At 39.6% G+C, this 19,565-nt stretch overlaps 1 protein-coding gene across 4 annotated transcripts in view; it reads right to left on the bottom strand.

Annotated features, from left to right (window-relative positions):
• Positions 1-19,565, bottom strand: part of CLCN1 (chloride voltage-gated channel 1) — a 384,315-nt gene that overhangs the window by 227,371 nt on the left and 137,379 nt on the right. For 3 of the 4 annotated variants that reach the window (XM_053692784.1, XM_053692782.1, XM_053692783.1), the window contains exon 1: positions 5,023-5,504. The exons of the other annotated variant lie outside the window; for it this stretch is intronic. In XM_053692784.1, coding sequence (XP_053548759.1) covers positions 5,023-5,202 — 180 coding nt within the window. In that variant the 5' untranslated portion in view covers positions 5,203-5,504. Of the gene's footprint in view, positions 1-5,022; positions 5,505-19,565 lie in introns of those variants that run through there. 4 annotated transcript variants of the gene reach the window in all.

The raw sequence follows: 19,565 nt of genomic DNA, 5'->3' as shown, positions 1-19,565 counted from the left end.
CATCTGAGCATGCAACTGATATTTAAAGAGACAGTCTAATTAAAAATGTGTATTCTTTTAAAAGATAGATAATCTCTTTATTACCCATTCCCCAGTTTTGCATAATCAATACTGTTATATTAATACACTTTTTACCTCTGTGCTTACCTTGTATCTAAACCTGTGCAGACTGCCCCCTTAGTTCAGTTCTTTTGACAGACTTGCATTTTAGCTAATCAGTGCTGACTCCTAAATAACGCCACAGAAGTGAGCACAATGTTATCTGTATGGCACGCATGAACTTGCACTGTCTAACTGTGATAAACTGTCAAAATGCACTGAGCTAAGAGGCAGTTTTCAACAGTTTAGAAATCAGTTTGAGCTTACCTAGGTTTAGCTTTAAAAAAAATACTATCAAGAGAACAAAGGAAATTTGATGATAAAACTAAATTGGAAAGTTGTTTAACATTGCATGCCCTATCTGAATCATGAAAGTCTCATTTTAAACCACTGCTTCCTACACCATTTCAGCCAACTCAGAATTGAAAAGTAAAATTCACCCCAGACTGATTTTACCGGTATTGAAAAGCACTGCTCTCTCGCTGTTGGTTGCGCAAGAGCACGGAAAGCATTTCACAAGCAGATACCCATGCACAGCTAAATATGGGAAAGCATGGACCCCACAATTTGCAATCTAGGATGGACATCTTCACAACATGTGAACTTTGTCCAACAATGCTAAATCTACCCCTAAATTTAAATTTAAACAATTTTTTCATCGTATATATATATCAGTCAAAAAGGTTTAAATTCTGCTCTTTCATCCACATGAGACCGAAAAGCAGTAGGATACATTCCCTAGAATTTGCCCATTTTTATTGAAAAACTAGAATCCTAATTTATGATGATTTAGAAATGTGACCTGATGCAAAGTGTTTGACCATATAGCGTTGTGAACAGGACATTTAGAAAACATTAAAGGGACAGTCTAGTCCGAAATAAACTTTCATGATTCTGATAGAGAATGTAATTTTAAACAATTTTCTAATTTACTTTTATAACCAATTTTGTTTGTTCTCTTGGTATTCTTAGTTGAAAGCTAAACCTAGGAGGTTCATATGCTAATTTCTAAGCCCTTGAAGTCCGCCTCTTCTCTCAGGGCATTTTGACAGTTTTTCACCAATAGAGGGTGTTAGTTCATGTGTGTCATATAGATAACACTGTGGTCACGCACGTGAAGTTCCAGTGAGCCAGTTTTGATTGGCTAAAATGGATGTCTGTCAAAAGAACTGAAATAAGGGTGCAGTTTGCAGAGTCTTAGATACAGGATAATCACTGAGGTAAAAAGTGTATTTATATAACTGTGTTGGTTATGCAAAACTAGGGTAAGAGTAATAAAGGGATTATCTATCTTTTTAAACAATAAAACTTCTGGTGTAGACTGTCCCTTTAAATTAGTTGAAATGTGTAAACTGTCATATTACAATAATACACTATTATACACTATTATACACTATTAAACCTTGATTACTTTCTATATTTTAGAGTACTATCTACTAATATATTGTCAAAAAGTGCTTTGTGTCGGTGGCTCACATCAAAGCTTAAAGCAAATTCAGCTCTTTAGGAACAACACATAGATATAAAATGACTCTATATACCTGGGCAAGCGCATGTCTGTGAGCAAGACAACCTCTAATTACCTGCACATTCTGCACTATATATCTGGGCAAGCGCATGTCTGTGGGCAAGACAACCTCTAATTACCTGCACATGCTGCACTATATACCTGGGCAAGCGCATGTCTGTGGGCAAGACAACCTCTAATTACCTGCACATTCTGCACTATATACCTAGGCAAGCGCATGTCTGTGAGCAAGACAACCTCTAATCACCTGCACATACTGCACTATATACCTGGGCAAGCGCATGTCTGTGGGCAAGACAACCTCTAATTACCTGCACATTCTGCACTATATACCTGGGCAAGCACATGTCTGTGAGCATGACAACCTCTAATTACTGCACATTCTGCACTATATACCTGGGCAAGTGCATGTATGTGGGCAAGACAACCTCTAATTACTGCACATTCTGCACTATATACCTGGGCAAGCGCATGTCTGTGAGAAAGACAACCTCTAATTACCTGCACATTCTGCACTATATACCTGCGCAAGTGCATGTATGTGGGCTAGACAACCTCTAATTACTGCACATTCTGCACTATATACCCGGGCAAGCGCATGACTGTGGGCAAGACAACCTCTAATTACCTGCACATTCTGCACTATATACCTGCGCAAGTGCATGTATGTGGGCAAGACAATCTCTAATTACCTGCACATTCTACACTATATACCTGGGCAAGCGCATGTATGTGGGCAAGACAACCTCTAATTACTGCACATTCTGCACTATATACCTGGGCAAGCGCATGTCTGTGAGCAAGACAACCTCTAATTACCTGCACATTCTGCACTATATACCTGCGCAAGTGCATGTATGTGGGCTAGACAACCTCTAATTACTGCACATTCTGCACTATATACCCGGGCAAGCGCATGACTGTGGGCAAGACAACCTCTAATTACCTGCACATTCTGCACTATATACCCGGGCAAGCGCATGTCTGTGGGCAAGACAGCCTCTAATTACCTGCACATTCTGCTCTATATACCTGGGCAAGTGCATGTCTGTGAGCAAGACAACCTCTAATTACCTGCACATTATGCACTATATACCTGGGCAAGCGCATGTCTGTGAGCAAGACAACCTCTAATTACTTGCACATTCTGCACTATATACCTGGGCAAGCGCATGTCTGTGAGCAAGACAACCTCTAATTACTTGCACATTCTGCACTATATACCTGGGCAAGTGCATGTCTGTGAGCAAGACAACCTCTCTAATTACTGCACATTCTGCACTATATACTTGGGCAAGCGCATGACTGTGAGCAAGACAACCTCTAATTACCTGCACATTCTGCACTATATACCTGGGCAAGCGCATGTCTGTGAGCAAGACAACCTCTAATTACCTGCACATTCTGCACTATATACCTGGACAAGCGCATGTCTGTGGGCAAGACAACCTCTAATTACCTGAACATTCTGCACTATATATCTGGGCAAGCGCATGTCTGTGGGCAAGACAACCTCTAATTACTGCACATTCTGCACTATATACCTGGGCAAGCGCATGTCTGTGAGCAAGACAACCTCTAATTACCTGCCCATTCTGCACTATATACCTGGGCAAGCGCATGTCTGTGGGCAAGACAACCTCTAATTACCTGCACATTCTGCACTATATACTTGGGCAAGCGCATGTCTGTGAGCAAGACAACCTCTAATTACTGCACATTCTGCACTATATACCTGGGCAAGCGCATGTCTGTGAGCAAGACAACCTCTAATTACTGCACATTCTGCACTATATACCTGGACAAGCACATGTCTGTGAGCAAGACAACCTCTAATTACTGCACATTCTGCACTATATACCTGGGCAAGCGCATGTCTGTGAGCAAGACAACCTCTAATTACTGCACATTCTGCACTATTTACCTGGGCAAACGCATGTCTGTGAGCAAGACAACCTCTAATTACCTGCACATTCTGCACTATATACCTGGGCAAGCACATATCTGTGGGCAAGACAACCTCTAATTACCTGCACATTCTGCACTATATACCTGGGCAAGCACATATCTGTGGGCAAGACAACCTCTAATTACCTGCACATTCTGCACTATTTACCTGGGCAAGCGCATGTTTGTGGGCAAGACAACCTCTAATTACTGCACATTCTGCACTATATACCTGGGCAAGCGCATGTCTGTGAGCAAGATAACCTCTAATTACCTGCACATTCTGCACTATATACCTGGGCAAGGGCATGTCTGTGGGCAAGACAACCTCTAATTACCTGCACATTCTGCACTATATACCTGGGCAAGCGCATGTCTGTGGGCAAGACAACCTCTAATTACCTGCACATTCTGCACTATATACCTGGGCAAGCGCATGTCTGTGGGCAAGACAACCTCTAATTACCTGCACATTCTACACTATATACCTGGGCAAGCGCATGTCTGTGGGCAAGACAACCTCTAATTACCTGCACATTCTGCACTATATACCTGGGCAAGCGCATGTCTGTGGGCAATACAACCTCTAATTACCTGCACATTCTGCACTATATATCTGGGCAAGCGCATGTCTGTGGGCAAGACAAGCTCTAATTACCTGCACATTCTGCACTATATACCTGGGCAAGCGCATATATGTGGGCTAGACAACCTCTGGTTACCTGCACATTCTACACTATATACCTGGGCAAGTGCATTACTGTGAGCAAGACAATACAGGGAAGTGTGAGCAGATCAAATAATTATTAGCATTAGTTGTGTAATATACAACAGAGAGAGTGCTGGTGACTGTTCATGGCCAGACCAACTGAAAGGAGTAATAGGGACACTAAATGGAATCACTTCACTACAGACATGAGACTCAGTTGTGAGCAGAAAGGTTGTATTTCACATTATAGACACATTATCAAATCCATTGGGATTTCTACTCAGAACCTTATTTGGTATTTTTCTGGTGTGAGTTATGTACAAAAACATTTTAAAGAGATATGTAGATTAGTACCATATGCTCCATCCATAAACTGTCCTTACATATTGGTGCTTAATGCCAGATACACACCTGTGACATCACTTTAGATTTATTCATCTGTGCCTACCATACATACATGACTGTAGAACCACTTCAGCTATACAGATATACAAGTCCTTCAGTATATATAAACCATCTCCAATCCTATCTTGCCTCCTTCCTTTAACTTCAAAAGTGTAACTTGGAAGACTGCTTCCCAATATTGCACCATGCACTCCTGCATTTTAATATTAACCCATGTTTACCTATCATAAAGGTCTATAAATAGCTACTGGCTGGTCCAATGCTTAGATATGACATCTAGTTCTATCTGCCCCTGCACCTTTCTCACAACTCTCCAGATGGCATTTGGCCCTACCTGTGTTTGAGGGGTGTGGTGCTTTCCTGGGGTTTCCTGCAGTGGAGCGGTTGCCTCACTGGGGATTCCATAGCTGGAGCAGTCTTGCTGTTGTATATATTGATACTGAATGTCATCACCCCACCAGCCTGACTTACAGGAATTGCTTTGAGAGTTCTTGTTTGCTTCTGTAGAGTTCATCTTCTGCTCTACCGGCCGACACTTCACTTGTTTTCTTCCTTAAACCTCTTCTCTTCCCTTGAGGCTGTCAGTTACCCATCTCTGTCTGTTTTCACTCCCATTTGCTGTTAATAATACATTTAAATATGGCTTGTTGTTTTCTTTAGGTCCTTCTAACATCCACTTACAGGTAACCCTTATGTTCAATGTAGTCCCCTTTCTCTCATCTGTTCACCCTTTGTGAAATGTCTCTTCCATTCAGTTCCAGACCCTAATTCTTCAGAGTAGCTCACCCTATAAATCTGCTTACCAGAGTTACTTAGACCTGAGGTTTGTACTTCTTTAGCTGAAAAGGTCTCTTGTTGGCTATCTCTAGATCTATAGAGCTGTGGCATTCTCTATTTGTCTAGTTGGTAGTCTCTTCTTTAAGTCTGTCCCTCCTGTAGGGGCTTCAGGAGAGACAGCTGGGTAAAGGTTGCAAGTACAGGTACATAGATATATGGATATATATAGAGCAACACGTGACACGTTGCAAAACCTGAGCTATTAAATATCACTGAAGAAGCCAGGGAGAAAGTGTCACCAAGGGAATGCATGAGTGAAGAATGGCACAGAGAACAGGGAGCAAGACCGAATGGAAGAAAAAGAAATGAGTCTGAAAAAGATATTATATAATAAAAACTGTCCAGTATAGAAGAGTGTCCTGAATAAAGAAACAAAGATGACCTTTCATCATTTATTTGCATTTAAACGTAAATTTGACTTATGCAAGAAAAATTGTAATTTGCTTCTATTATTTAATTAATAAATAAAATATTCAAGTTATCTCTCAGAATTTTGGAATTGGGGAAGATTTCAATAATATTTTTTTTAAACTTTTTTTAGTTGTTATTGTCAAAATCTCAGTTCAATAGTAGTTGATATTGATTTTAAAGTACCCCCCTTTTATAATCTCTCACATTTTATTTGAGAAAATATTGTATGCAAAGTCTGCTGTGCATTGTTTTTCAAAGTAATTGAAAAATCTATTAGAAAAAGGGAAAAAGCTGAAATAAAGCGGTGCTCAGGTAATATGCGCTCAAAAAAAGGTTTAGCATGGATAAAAAAAATTAAAAACACTTGCAAGCGAAGATGGGGCTTGACGCGTTTCTGCTCATGCCGTCATCAATTTCATATTCTAAAGCAACTTTCGGAACATTTAAAATCTGGTTAGATAGTTCAAAGCTATTAGAAACAGGCATTTTACAGAAATTTAGCTAGACTGGAGACCTGAAGTAGTTAGGGCTAGAATATATGCAGAACAAAATACATGTATACAATATTACACACACACACACACACACATATATATATACATATATATTATATATAAAATATATGTTTATTAATAAAATAAATGTTTAAACAGTGATATAAAGTGTTATGGTATATGACAAGGTGTTCATGTATGTGTTTGGATTTGTATGTGTGTATGTACGGTATATATGTATGTGGGTACATGTGTACATATGTATGTGTATGTATATATGTGTTTATATCTTTACAAATGCATGTGTATGTAAATATGTGTATATATGTATGTGTGTATATGTGTATATATGTGTGTGCATGTATATATATGTATGTATTTGTATATTTGTATGTGTATGTATGTATATATGTGTTTATATGTGTGTACAAATGTATGTATACATGTGTATATTTGTATGTGTGTGTGTGTATATATATATATATATATATATATATATATATATATATATGTGTGTGTATTTATGTATGTTTGTGTATATATGTATGTGTATGTATGTATATATGTGTATGTAAATAATTGTATATATGTATGTGTATATATGTATGTGTATATATGTATATATGTGTATGTAAATAATTGTATATATGTATGTGTATATATGTATGTGTATATATGTATGTTTATATATGTATGTGTATGTATGTATATATGTGTATGTAAATAATTGTATATATGTATGTGTATATATGTATGTGTGTGTGTATATATATATATATATATATGTGTGTGTATTTATGTATGTTTGTGTATATATGTATGTGTATGTATGTATATATGTGTATGTAAATAATTGTATATATGTATGTGTATATAGGTATGTGTATATATGTATGTGTATATATGTATGTGTATATATGTATGTGTATATATGTATGTGTATATATGTATGTGTATGTATGTATATATGTGTATGTAAATAATTGTATATATGTATGTGTATATATGTATGTGTATATATGTATGTGTATATATGTATGTGTATATATGTATGTGTATATATGTATGTGTATGTATGTATATATGTGTATGTAAATAATTGTATATAGGTATGTGTATATATGTATGTGTACATATGTATGTGTATGTATGTATATATGTGTATTTAAATAATTGTATATATGTATGTGTATATATGTATGTATGTGTGTGTATATATATATATATATATATATATATATATATGTGTGTGTATTTATGTATGTTTGTGTATATATGTATGTGTATGTATGTATATATGTGTATGTAAATAATTGTATATATGTATGTGCATGTACTGTATGTATGTGTACACACATATACACATATACATAACCTGTCCGCCTGCTCTGAGGACAGAAATCAACCCGATCAAATACAATTGGGATCCGCGAATCTGCAGGAGGCGGTATTGCACCAGCAGTTCACAAGAACTGCTGGTGCAATGATAAATGCCGAGAGCGTATGCTGCCGGCATTTATCGATGTGCGGCGGACATGATCTGCTATATCGGATCATGTCCGCTCGCACCATCATAAATAGACCTCTCTTGACTGTATTTATTTCCCCCTCTACAGCACATTGAGTATCTCTCTCTGTCTCACTAATTTTCTCTCTCTATTCCCTGTCCCCTCTCATTATATTTGTCTAGTTCATCCTTCTCTCTAGTGTCATGCATGCTTCACAGTGATTATCTGATACATGTAGAACCTCATATATGTCTATCCATAATTATCCACAACAAAGGAAAGAAGGTGTAAATATACTCAAGAATATTTTTAAGGGGTGTGTCTCTGAACCACAATGCAAATTTTGTTAAAATATTTGTAGATTATTTTCTATGCAGATTTTTTGCAGTGCTGTGAATCATTCTTGATACATATGTAAAATAAATTATTTTCACTATCACTTTAATGAATCAACTTAAACAAACAGCAAATATTTGTCTTCTTCAGTTTTTTAATTGTTATTAACATGGATATATTCACAGAGAATGAAGATACAAGAACAGAAACCTATTTACAAAATACTGGAGATATAATAGATAGGAGTGAAGGGATATAATACAGGGATGGAACTGAGAAACGTAAAAGAAATGTGATAAGATAGAAATGTTGAAGCTAAAGGGGAATGGAGAAGTGACAGCAACACATATTTGTTATTATGAATATTAATACACTTATTAATTGTTTTATGATCTCTTATAATAGGATAACAAGACTGGTGTGTGCCAAGAGAAACAGACTCAGTGATACAAATATTTATATATTGTCTGCTTTTGTCCACCACTAAATAAACTCAATAAAATAAAAACTCAATAAAATATTTTATTAGTTATTTTGCCCATTTTTCCTGTAATTTAATTCTGAAAATTCCTTTTTCATCTGGCCCAGAGAAACACTACACAATTATTTGCTTTATCAGTAGAGGACCTGATTTATATTGGTCCCTAACCAGCCAGAGCCAGAGGTAAAATACATAATAGACTTTTCAAGGAGTGAATCCATGGGTTGCAAAAAAAAAAAGCAAAAAAAAAAAGTTTAAATGCAGATTTAATGCAATGTGATGCTTAATTGATGATGTGTATCTTGATTATATATATAAAATGGATTTAGAAGCCCTGCGCTTCAGTTTAGCCTCTTGTTTAAATCACTTTATTAGCTCTGGTATATAGAATCATTTTGTGCATCAATATATGATAAAACATCAGTTTTAATAACATGTACAAGACGCAGGTGCCAAAAAATGGAGATTAATAAAGTATAGTTGCTCAATGTGTTGACTGACACTTGTGCATCTTAAATTTACGTGTATTGCACAACTTACCTACATGACACAAATGATATATTTACAGGATAAGCATTATATTTTATAACAAGATATTTCAGCTTCTATGTACCCCAAAAAATGTTCTGTAGACCTGCACTAAAGTAAAACAGCCAACTCATCATATCCCATCAATCAAAAACTAATTCATGTAGTAAGAGATGTGTCCCATCACCCATTGCTCTTTACATTTTATTATTTATTTATTCAATATGCCAATTAATGTAGTGATTTATAGATTATTACAGCCCTAACATTCACCACCAGATCCCTCAGTGACACTGAGGATCACCAGAGTGTGACCAACTTCCCATCCTTAAATGTTCTTACTAAACACCTGATGATATCTCTCAGTGTTCTCTAATCAAGGGATAATTTGCAGATGAAAAAAAAAATTATCACACCATTTATCTACACAAATACTACAAAAATACAGGTGGACTTTAATGGAATGTTGACACAATTTTATCTGTAATTAAATCTAAGTCCTAGACATGACTTATGTCTTCTCCTGATCTCTTAGCTACTGGACACTGAGCTTTTTCAGCAGGATTTTTATTTTCATCCCTCCCTATCCCAGGTCCCCTGGTTCAGAAATAAAGTTTAGTAGAACAGACTTACCACGTCCTTTGGGATAGTCACGTGATTTGACATGTCTGTCACTTTCAAGGGATCAATGTCTGTCACACGAATGTCTCTTCTTCCTTGAATTGCCCGTATGGTTGTCCTACAGTTATACAATTTCTGACTCTCATTAAGTCCCTTCTATCTAATGCCTCGCAGACCTGTTGTTTATAAAACTTATTTATGACTATCGCAGCCCACAGTGCTCCAGCTTTTAAATTAACTCTAACCTCCCCCCCCCCCTCACTGGATGTGAGACCGCACCTTCTCCAGGTAAAACTGTTCCCCTTTCTCCCAGGAGTGTGACAGACCGACCTTTATTTGATTTATAACCTAATTCTGTGGCCTTGATGATAATCACTTTATATCCCTGTGACTTTGGCATTGCACTGATTTTTGTTTGTTGTCAATGTGTTTCATTCTAACTCAGTAGTAACTTTCTTTCTAAAAGACGTTATCTGCTGTGCCAAAATATGTCCAGTCTCTGACACCCAACCACTGCCATTTATGTGCCACCTCTATGTGTCTTTGTGGGTACTTTATTTGTCTTTGAAGGCTCTCTCACACAAGGTGATCACTTTGTCCCAGTCTTATTCCAACTCAGGCTGAAGATTTTTGAGTAAACGTGAGAAACATTCTCTGCATAGAGTGTGGCTGCACCCAAGTTTTTTTGTTATTAATAAGACCAATATCCTTCTTTATCAACCTGTTCAATGTAGGAAACAGATTATGTTCTAGATTATAGATATGCCTAAATATGTACATTTGATTTATGTGTTTATATGTGTTAATATATATGTCCACACATAGATAAATATGTACACATAAATACACATGTATACACTTATATAGACAGATATACACACTTCTGATCACGTCCCAGTCAAATACCTTGAAACATGCAATATAATCTTTATTCATTTTTAATGTATTTTGAATAGAAATACTTGAAATTCCAATGTTCTTCACATAGAAAATTTCCTTTTTGTTTGAAAATAGATATTTATATATATATATATATATATATATATATATATATATATATAAATATCTGTATATGCAATATATATATATTTTAGACATGTGCATGGCGAAAAAAATCGGTTTGGTTCAGTTCGGATCGATTCGGATTTTTTCGAATTTCGGTTCGGAGCGATTCGAATTCGGAAAAATTTGAATCAATTCGGTTCGGATTTGTTTCGGATTCATTCGGATTCAAATAAATTTGGTTCGGATTTGTTTCGGATTCATTCGGATTCGAATAAATTCGGCTGGATTCGGTTCGATTTGGTTCGGTTCGGAAATTCGGAATTTCGGTAAGTGTTAGGTGGGATATTAGACTATTATTATCATATTATGTACTAAATTTGGCTGAATTCGGTTCGATTCGGTTCTGTTCGGTTCAGAATTTCAGTAAGTGTTAGGTGGGATTAGACTTATACTGTACAATACTAGTGTAATCCATGGCCATCCGAATAAATCGGTAATTCGGTTCGATCCGAATCGCCGAATTTTCAGAATTTCCTAATCGATCCGAAACGAATCGAACATATCTAATATATTTAGTAGAGAGAGAGAGTATGAATGAGAGAGAGAGAGTATGAGAGAGAGAGAGAGTATGAATGAGAGAGAGAGTATGAGAGAGAGAGAGAGAGAGAGAGAGTATGAGAGAGAGTATGAGAGAGAGTATGAGAGAGAGTAGGAGAGAGAGTATGAGAGAGAGTATGAGAGAGAGAGAGAGTATGAGAGAGAGAGTATGAGAGAGAGAGAGAGTATGAGAGAGAGAGAGAGAGAGAGAGAGAATGAGAGAGAGAGAGAATGAGAGAGAGAGAATGAGAGAGAGAGAGAATGAGAGAGAGAGAGTATGAATGAGAGAGAGAGAGAGAGAGAGAGAGAGAGAGTATGAGAGAGAGCGAGAGAGAAAGAAAGCGCACTCCAATGGGGATTTGTTACAGAATATCACTTTACTGTGAACGTTTTCGGACCAACAGGTCTGTCCTCATACATAAAAGTGTTTATTGTAATAAATCCTAAATATAGTGCACATTACCATAATATACAGTTCTCTCTCTCTATATAAAAATAAAAATGAAAACACAAAAGCACCTATGTCTATAAACACAAAAGGCATGATTAGTGGCTACACGCTGTACATAATATACTTGGCGGAAACAAATTACCCTGAATTTTCCGAAAGAACATTTTCTGGGCTGCACATGTTTTGTTCTACAGGGGTTGGAAAAGTAGCCCAAGAGATAGTGGCCCCAAGAAATTTCTTTTTCTTTCTTTTTTAACTTCATATTTTTGTGTCGCGGAATGTTAAAAATGAAATTTCACGATACACAATTATATTAACAAAAATACACTTTCTATACACTCAAAATTAAGATGAAGCTCTAAAAGTTCTTGATAAAAGCTCCTCCAGGTCTTGCACATCTCTTCAACACCTCTGATTAAGCTTACCTCTATTTAAGCACACCTCTGCTTAAGCTTGCCTCTATTTAAGCACACCTCTGCTTAAGCTTACCTCTATTTAAGCACACCTCTGCTTAAGCTTACCTCTATTTAAACACACCTCTGCTTAAGCTTGCCTCTATTTAAGCACACCTCTGCTTAAGCTTACCTCTATTTAAACACACCTCTGCTTAAGCTTACCTCTATTTAAACACACCTCTGCTTAAGCTTGCCTCTATTTAAGCACACCTCTGCTTAAGCTTACCTCTATTTAAGCACACCTCTGCTTAAGCTTACCTCTATTTAAGCACACCTCTGCTTAAGCTTGCCTCTATTTAAGCACACCTCTGCTTAAGCTTGCCTCTATTTAAGCACACCTCTGCTTAAGCTTACCTCTAAGCACACCTCTGATTAAGCTTACCTCTATTTAAACACACCTCTGCTTAAGCTTAGCTCTATTTAAGCACACCTCTGCTTAAGCTTGCCTCTATTTAAGCACACCTCTGCTTAAGCTTACCTCTATTTAAGCACACCTCTGCTTAAGCTTACCTCTATTTAAACACACCTCTGCTTAAGCTTGCCTCTATTTAAGCACACCTCTGCTTAAGCTTACCTCTATTTAAGCACACCTCTGCTTAAGCTTACCTCTATTTAAGCACACCTCTGCTTAAGCTTGCCTCTATTTAAGCACACCTCTGCTTAAGCTTGCCTCTATTTAAGCACACCTCTGCTTAAGCTTGCCTCTATTTAAGCACACCTCTGCTTAAGCTTGCCTCTATTTAAGTACACCTCTGCTTAAGCTTACCTCTATTTAAGCACACCTCTGCTTAAGCTTGCCTCTATTTAAGCACACCTCTGATTAAGCTTGCCTCTATTTAAGCACACCTCTGCTTAAGCTTACCTCTAAGCACACCTCTGATTAAGCTTACCTCTATTTAAGCACACCTCTGCTTAAGCTTGCCTCTATTTAAGCACACCTCTGCTTAAGCTTACCTCTAAGCACACCTCTGCTTAAGCTTACCTCTATTTAAACACACCTCTGCTTAAGCTTACCTCTATTTAAGCACACCTCTGCTTAAGCTTGCCTCTATTTAAGCACACCTCTGCTTAAGCTTGCCTCTATTTAAGCACACCTCTGCTTAAGCTTACCTCTAAGCACACCTCTGATTAAGCTTACCTCTATTTAAACACACCTCTGCTCAAGCTTGCCTCTATTTAAGCACACCTCTGCTTAAGCTTGCCTCTATTTAAGCACACCTCTGCTTAAGCTTGCCTCTATTTAAACACACCTCTGCTTAAGCTTGCCTCTATTTAAGCACACCTCTGCTTAAGCTTACCTCTATTTAAGCACACCTCTGATTAAGCTTACCTCTATTTAAACACACCTCTGCTTAAGCTTGCCTCTATTTAAGCACACCTCTGATTAAGCTTACCTCTATTTAAGCACACCTCTGATTAAGCTTACCTCTATTTAATCACACCTCTGCTTAAGCTTGCCTCTATTTAAGCACACATCTGCTTAAGCTTACCTCTATTTAAACACACCTCTGCTTAAGCTTACCTCTATTTAAGCACACCTCTGCTTAAGCTTACCTCTATTTAAGCACACCTCTGCTTAAGCTTACCTCTATTTAAGCACACCTCTGCTTAAGCTTGCCTCTATTTAAGCACACCTCTGCTTAAGCTTACCTCTATTTAAGCACACCTCTGATTAAGCTTACCTCCATTTAAGCACACCTCTGCTTAAGCTTACCTCTAATTAAGCACACCTCTGATTAAGCTTACCTCTATTTAAGCACACCTCTGCTTAAGCTTACCTCTATTTAAGCACACCTTTGATTAAGCTTACCTCTATTTAAGCACACCTCTGTTTAAGCTTACCTCTAATTAAGCACACCTCTGTTTAAGCTTACCTCTATTTAAGCACACCTCCTTACCTCTATTTAAGCACACCTCTGCTTAAGCTTGTGTCAGGGTGCCAGGAATCAGACTGACACGAGAAGTGCAAAAATAATCACACCTTTATTAATAGCAAAAAATAATAAAAAGTCCACATGTCAAATAACAAGCCAGGAGTCAAAACTAGAGCTGGTAGTCAGACAAGCCGAGTCAGGAGCCAAAGCAAGTAGTCAGACGAGCCGGAATCAGGAACAAGGAGAACAGCAGAGTCAGGAACAAGCCAGGGATCAGGAACCAGGAGGGACGTCAGACAGCCAGGTAATACACAGGAGCTCTCACAAACAGGTCTGAGACAACGCAAGGGCAAAGCATACTGAACAAAGGCCCTTTAAATAATAAGTGATGACATCACAAGTCTGAGACTGCATCCTGTCTCACATGGATGATGTAAACCAGTCTTGCCATAAAAGGAAGTACAGGAAGTGAGCAGCATCTCCCAGAATGCACCAAAGTCAGCAAGAGAGGTGAGTAAAATGGCTGCCAGCAGCACATGGCAAACAAGGAAAAAACCCTGACAGCTTGCCTCTATTTAAGCATACCTCTGCTTAAGCTTACCTCTAATTAAGCACACCTCTGCTTAAGCTTACCTCTAATTAAGTACACCTCTGCTTAAGCTTACCTCTAATTAAGTACACCTCTGCTTAAGCTTACCTCTATTTAAGCACACCTCTGCTTAAGCTTAGCTTACCTCTATTTAAACACAACTCTGCTTAAGCTTACCTCTATTTAAGCACGCCTCTGCTTAAGCTTACCTCTATTTAAGCACACCTCTGCTTAAGCTTACCTCTATTTAAACACAACTCTGCTTAAGCTTACCTCTTATTAAGCACACATCTGCTTAAGCGTACCTCTATTTAAGCACACCTCTGTTTAAGCTTTCCTCTATTTAAGCACACCTCTGCTTAAGCTTGCCTCTATTTAAACACAACTCTGCTTAAGCTTACTTATATTTAAGCACACCTCTGCTTAAGCTTGCATCTATTTAAACACAACTCTGCTTAAGCTTACCTCTATTTAAGCACACCTCTGCTTAAACTTACCTTTAATTAAGCACACCTCTGCATAAGCTTACCTCTAATTAAGCACATCTCTGCTTAAGCTTGCCTCTATTTAAACACAACTCTGCTTAAGCTTACTTCTATTTAAGCACACCTCTGCTTAAGCTTGCCTCTATTTAAACACAACTCTGCTTAAGCTTACTTCTATTTAAGCACACCTCTGCTTAAGCTTACCTCTATTTAAGAACACCTCTGCCATGCCTCTATATATGCTTTTTTTTTTTTTTTTTTTTTTTTTTAACAGTTAACCTTAAATGAATACAATAAACCTGAATAACCTTCAAAGAAAAACTTGGTGCACATGGCAAACAAGTGAGGAAAAAACCCTGACAGTACCCTCCCCTCAACGACCCCTCCCCTGCGGGAGGACAAAAGGCTTATTGGGGAAACGGGCATGGAAGGCACGGAGGAGGGCAGGAGCATGAACATCAGAGGAGAGAACCCATGAACGCTCCTCTGGACCGTAGCCCCTCCAATGAACCAAATACTGTACGCGGCCCCTGAACATATGAGAGTCAATAATGCTGCTGACCTCATACTCCTCATGGTTGTCAACAATGATAGGACGGGGACGAGGCAACACAGTGGTGAACCGAATACAAACCAATGGTTTCAAGAGGGAGACATGAAAAACATTGGAGATGTGCATTGCAAGAGGAAGGTCAAGAGCGTAGGCCACAGGATTGACCCGTTGGAGTATTCGAAAAGGACCAACATAACAGGGAGCAAGTTTATTGGAAGGCACACGAAGGTTCAAGTTGCAGGAGGACAGCCAAACTCTCTCACCAACCTGGTAGGAAGGTGCAGGCAGACGCTTACGATCAGCCTGGAACTTTTGGCGCCGCATAGAACGATGAAGGCAATCCTGAATCTGCACCCACGTGGAACGGAGTTGCCGGAGATGCTCCTCCAAAGCCGGAATACCCTGAGACATGAATGAAGCGGGCAACAAGGATGGTTGAAACCCATAATTCGCCATGAACGGGGATAACTTGGAGGAAGCATTAATACCACTATTACGAGCAAACTCTGCCCAAGGTAACAGTTCAGACCAATTATTGTGGTGATCTGAGACATAGCAACGGTGGAACTGTTCCAGAGCTTGATTAGACCGTTCCGCAGCCCCATTGGATTGAGGGTGATATGCAGAGGAGAAGGAGAGCTGGATCCCCATTTGAGCACAAAAGGAACGCCAAAATCTGGAGACAAACTTGCTACCCCGGTCCGACACTATCTCCTTGGGTAACCCATGTAAACGGAAGACCTCACGGGCAAAAATTGAAGCAAGCTCCTGAGCGGTAGGCAACTTCTTCAAGGGAATGCAATGTGACATTTTAGAAAAACGGTCAACCACCATAAGGATAACAGTATTGCCATTGGAAACAGGGAGCTCGACAATGAAGTCCATGGAAAGATGTGTCCAAGGACGCTCACCATTAGCAATAGGTTGAAGAAGACCCACAGGAAGACGTCGAGGAGTCTTATTCTGTGCACAAACTGAGCAGGAGGCAACATATGCAGCAACATCAGAATGAAGACCTGGCCACCAGAATTGTCGAGTGACAGACCAAATCATTTGGTTCTTGCCTGGGTGACCTGTGGCTTTAGGATAGTGGTAAGTGTGCAAAAGTTTAGTTCAAAGATTCTCAGGAACAAAACACTTACCACTAGGTTTCTCAGGAGGTGCATTGGTTTGTGCAGCCAGGATCTCCTCCCCCAAGGGAGAAGTCAAATTAGTACATATGGTAGCTAAAATATGGTCAGGAGGTATAACTGGAGTAGGTACAGACTCCTCCTTGGACAGAGGTGAAAATTGTTGAGAGAGGGCATCAGCCCTAACATTCTTACTACCAGGCAGGTAGGAGACCACATAATTAAACCGACACAAAAATAGTGCCCATCTGGCCTGTCGGGGCGACAAACGTTTTGCTTCAGATAGATAAGTTAAATTCTTGTGGTCAGTAAGAATGAGCACTGGCACGCTAGTACCCTCGAGAAGATGCCTCCATTCTTTGAGTGCCAAAATTATGGCCAGTAATTCCCTGTTGCCAATTTCATAATTGCACTCAACAGGAGACAATTTCTTAGAGAAGAAACCACATGGATGCCAGGAACCGTCAGGTGTAGGACGTTGAGACAAGAGAGCACCTACTCCAGTGTGAGGCGCATCGACCTCAAGAACGAAAGGCAGGAAAGGGTTAGGATGAGCCAGAACTGGAGCAGCAGCAAAGGCAGTCTTAAGACTACCAAAGGCCTTAATGGCAGTAGGTGACCAATGGAGTGGATCATTCTCTTTACGGGTCATGTCTGTGATAGGTTTGACCAAGGAAGAAAAGTTTTTAATAAACTTTCTATAATAATTGGCGAACCCCAAAAAACGTTGAATAGACTGAAGACGAACTGGGCGAGGCCACTGCAGAACTGCAGGTAACTTGTCAGGATCCATAGAGAACCCTGCAACAGAGATAACATAACCTAGGAAGGTTACTTGAGTCTGATGGAACTCACATTTCTCAAGTTTACAAAACAGGCCGTTCTCATGTAGTCTCTGAAGAACCCGTGTAACATCAGAACGATGAGCCTCAAGTGTGGGTGAGTGTATGAGGATGTCGTCTAAGTACACCACAACACACTGTTGCAACATATCTCGTAGGACATCATTAATAAATTCCTGGAAAACAGCAGGAGCATTACATAGGCCAAAGGGCATTACAAGATACTCATAATGCCCGCTCCTGGTGTTAAATGCTGTTTTCCATTCGTGGCCCTCCTTGATCCTAAAGAGATTGTACACTCCTCTCAAATCAAGCTTAGTAAAGACCGTAGCTCCCTTGAGGCGGTCAAAGAGTTCCGTAATGAGCGGAATAGGGTAAGCATTCTTAATGGTAAGACGATTAAGACCCCTATAATCGATGCATGGTCTTAACTTGCCACCCTTTTTCTTCACAAAGAAGAAGCCAGCCCCTGCAGGAGACCAGAATTTGTGGATGATCCCCTGCGACAGAGCATCGGAAACATACTCCTCCATAGCACAATTCTCTGCAACAGACAGAGGGTAAACCCGGCCCCGAGGAGGAATGGCTCCGGGTTGCAGGTCTATGGCATAATCGTTAGACCGGTGAGTAGGCAATGTACCGGCACGCACCTTGTCAAAAATGTCTAGGAACTCTCGGTACTCCTCTGGCAATTGAGATACTGAAGAAGTGCACAAGACTTTAACTGGTTTCTGAAGACAAGTGGAAATACATTGCGGAGACCACGACAAAATTTCGGACCTGCGCCAGTCGAGACTGGGATTGTGCTTTTGGAGCCAGGGATAACCCAGAACAACCGGAAAATGCGGAGAGTTTATCACCTGGAACTGGAGGGTTTCAAAATGGAGAGCACCAACAGCCATGGACAACGGAGCGGTTTCGTGAGTAACGAGTGTGGGCTGAAGGGGCCTGCCATCAATGGCCTCAATAGCAAGCGGAACGGAGCGAGGCAAAACAAGAATGGAGTGCTTCGATACAAAAGCACTGTCAATGAAATAGCCTGCAACACCGGAGTCAACAAGAGCCTGGGTGACTATGGAGAAGTCCACCCAGGAAAGGACAACCGTGACCAAAGGTTTCTCCTTTAGCGGTTCCGGGGACAAGGATAAACCACCTAAGGTCTGCCCCCGACAGGACCTTAGGTGTGAGCGTTTCCCGGCCGTGTAGGACAAGACTTCAAAAGGTGGCCCTGTAACCCACAATAGAGGCAGAGCCCCTCCCTCCTCCTAAAGGCCCTCTCCGCCGCGGAGAGATGTGTGAATCCCAACTGCATCGGCTCAGCAGTACCTGGTGACTCGGGACCAGGAGGCATGGGAGGAGAGGGAGGCATGGGTGGGAATGAACACGTAGGAGACAACGGTACAGGAGGCTTCCGCAAGCGCTCCTTGAAAGAAGGCTTCTCACTTAGTCTGATGTCAATTAGGATCAAAAAAGACACCAATGCCTCGAGATCTTCTGGTAAATCTCTGGCAGCAACTTCATCTTTAATCGCATCAGATTGCCCATGAAAGAAGGCGGCAACAAGGGCTTCATTGTTCCAGCCTACCTCTGCTGCAAGCGTACGGAACTCAATGGCATACTGAGCAACAGATCTTGTACCTTGCTGAATGGACATGAGTCGTTTAGCAGCAGAGGAGGAGC

Source organism: Bombina bombina, chromosome 9, assembly GCF_027579735.1.
Source record: "Bombina bombina isolate aBomBom1 chromosome 9, aBomBom1.pri, whole genome shotgun sequence".
In the NCBI taxonomy this organism is placed as follows: domain Eukaryota; kingdom Metazoa; phylum Chordata; class Amphibia; order Anura; family Bombinatoridae; genus Bombina; species Bombina bombina.
Note: the sequence above shows the minus strand (reverse complement) of the source record. Positions and strands in the feature narration are given on the sequence as shown.